The following is a 1,591-nucleotide window of genomic DNA, read 5'->3' on the forward strand; positions in this document are numbered from 1 at the left end:
GTGTGGAGCCCTCACCTGGTCTCTTCTGGTAATTTACTTAACTTCCTCTTGCCTCAGTTTCCCCAAAGCAAAGAGACTCTAACAGGTCTGTTTAAGAGTGGAGAAAGCAAAACCAAAGGGCCAGCACCTATAGGTGTCTCCTCCTCCCAGCCTTCCCCCAAACCTTGAGGGACACTAGGCCCTTTCTGTGTTCATAAACCCATCTGAGGGAACATTCTAGAATGTTCTCCCCACTCCTCCCTGGCTCTGCCCAGGGAGGCAAGAACCAATTCTAGACAAGCTGAGCAGGAGAGGAAGGCCAAGGGACCTTCCTCTTTCTGGGGGACCCTCTCCTCTCTAGGGGATTCTTCCAGAGCCCTGGGTCTACCATCAGGATGCTCCTGAGCAGGCCTGAGGACTCTCAAAATGTTCTCATGGGTCCAAACCCACAGCACATCTGAGCACAGCGCTGCCGGGCTAGAGACCCCACTTCAGGCCCCCAACCAACGCTGCTGGTTCATATTTGATCCCTTTGGCATCCTGTGTGCCACAGCCGCGTGGGCACTGGTGCTGAGTGGTGGATGGGTACTGTTTCGGGACCTGCTTATACCATCTAACAACATATTGTACACAGTGGCCAATGGTGTAGTCTTCCATGTGCTGGCCTCGTTAGCACTCGTGTCTCACTTACGGACTATGCTGACCGACCCAGGCTCTGTGCCCCTGGGTAACCCACCCGGACCTGAGACAGTGTCCTACTGTTCCGACTGTCACTCTGCCATACCGAAGAGAACTTACCACTGTACAGTGTGCAAACGCTGCATCCGCAAGAACGACCACCACTGTCCCTGGGTCAACAACTGCGTGGGTGAGGACAACCAGAAGTACTTCTTGCTTTTCACGATGTACATCGGGCTTACCTCGACCCACACTCTGCTCCTGCTGGGCATCCCCGTCCTATGCAGCTACACCCGGGGCGAATGGAATTGGAGCAGCATAGTGTCCCCACCTCCCCCTATGCTCTTCCTCCTCCTGGTGGCGTTGATGGGCTTCCTCTTTGCCGTGGTGATGCTCTGCAGTCAAATGTGCGCCATCTACGCAGACAAAACTACATTGGAGCTGTTGTATCAGAACACACACTCAGAGGGCAGACAGTCCAAGTGCGCAAACATGAAGGCCGTTTGTGGCTCCCACATCTCCCTGGCCTGGCTGAGTCCTTTCCACTCCCCAGAACGCTACAAAGTGAGTGAGCACAACAATACGGCCTAAGTCCTTCACGGGTGTCCAGGACAAAGCACAGAGACCCCCAAACCTGAGCAAACCAACACAGCAGAGTAAAAAGTAATATACCTCAGATTTTCTTGTGCAACAAAACAGGAGAGGAAAGTCAGTTTGTTGGAGGAACCCAGAGGAAATTGAGCTCCCTGTGCCTGACTGTGGCTCTACCATGCTGTCAAATGGAAAAGCAATTAAATGAATCCCTAGGACTACCTGTCCTGAGTTGGTTACCCACTCCTGTTTAATTCCAACTGTACATTCTAAAGTAATCACAAGATGATAACCTGCCTTCTGCAGTGCGCTCAGAGAGCATCATCTGGTTCTGAATGGACTT

At 52.4% G+C, this 1,591-nt stretch overlaps 1 protein-coding gene across 1 annotated transcript; it reads left to right on the forward strand.

Annotated features, from left to right (window-relative positions):
• Positions 1 to 405: 405 nt before the first annotated feature.
• Positions 406 to 1,248, forward strand: LOC127667567 (palmitoyltransferase ZDHHC3-like). The gene has a single exon (XM_052160662.1). It carries the CDS (start codon positions 406 to 408, stop codon positions 1,246 to 1,248), a length of 843 nt encoding a protein of 280 aa, XP_052016622.1.
• The last annotated feature ends 343 nt before the right edge of the window (positions 1,249 to 1,591 follow it).

The sequence above is a fragment of the Apodemus sylvaticus genome, chromosome 17 (assembly GCF_947179515.1).
Source record: "Apodemus sylvaticus chromosome 17, mApoSyl1.1, whole genome shotgun sequence".
In the NCBI taxonomy this organism is placed as follows: domain Eukaryota; kingdom Metazoa; phylum Chordata; class Mammalia; order Rodentia; family Muridae; genus Apodemus; species Apodemus sylvaticus.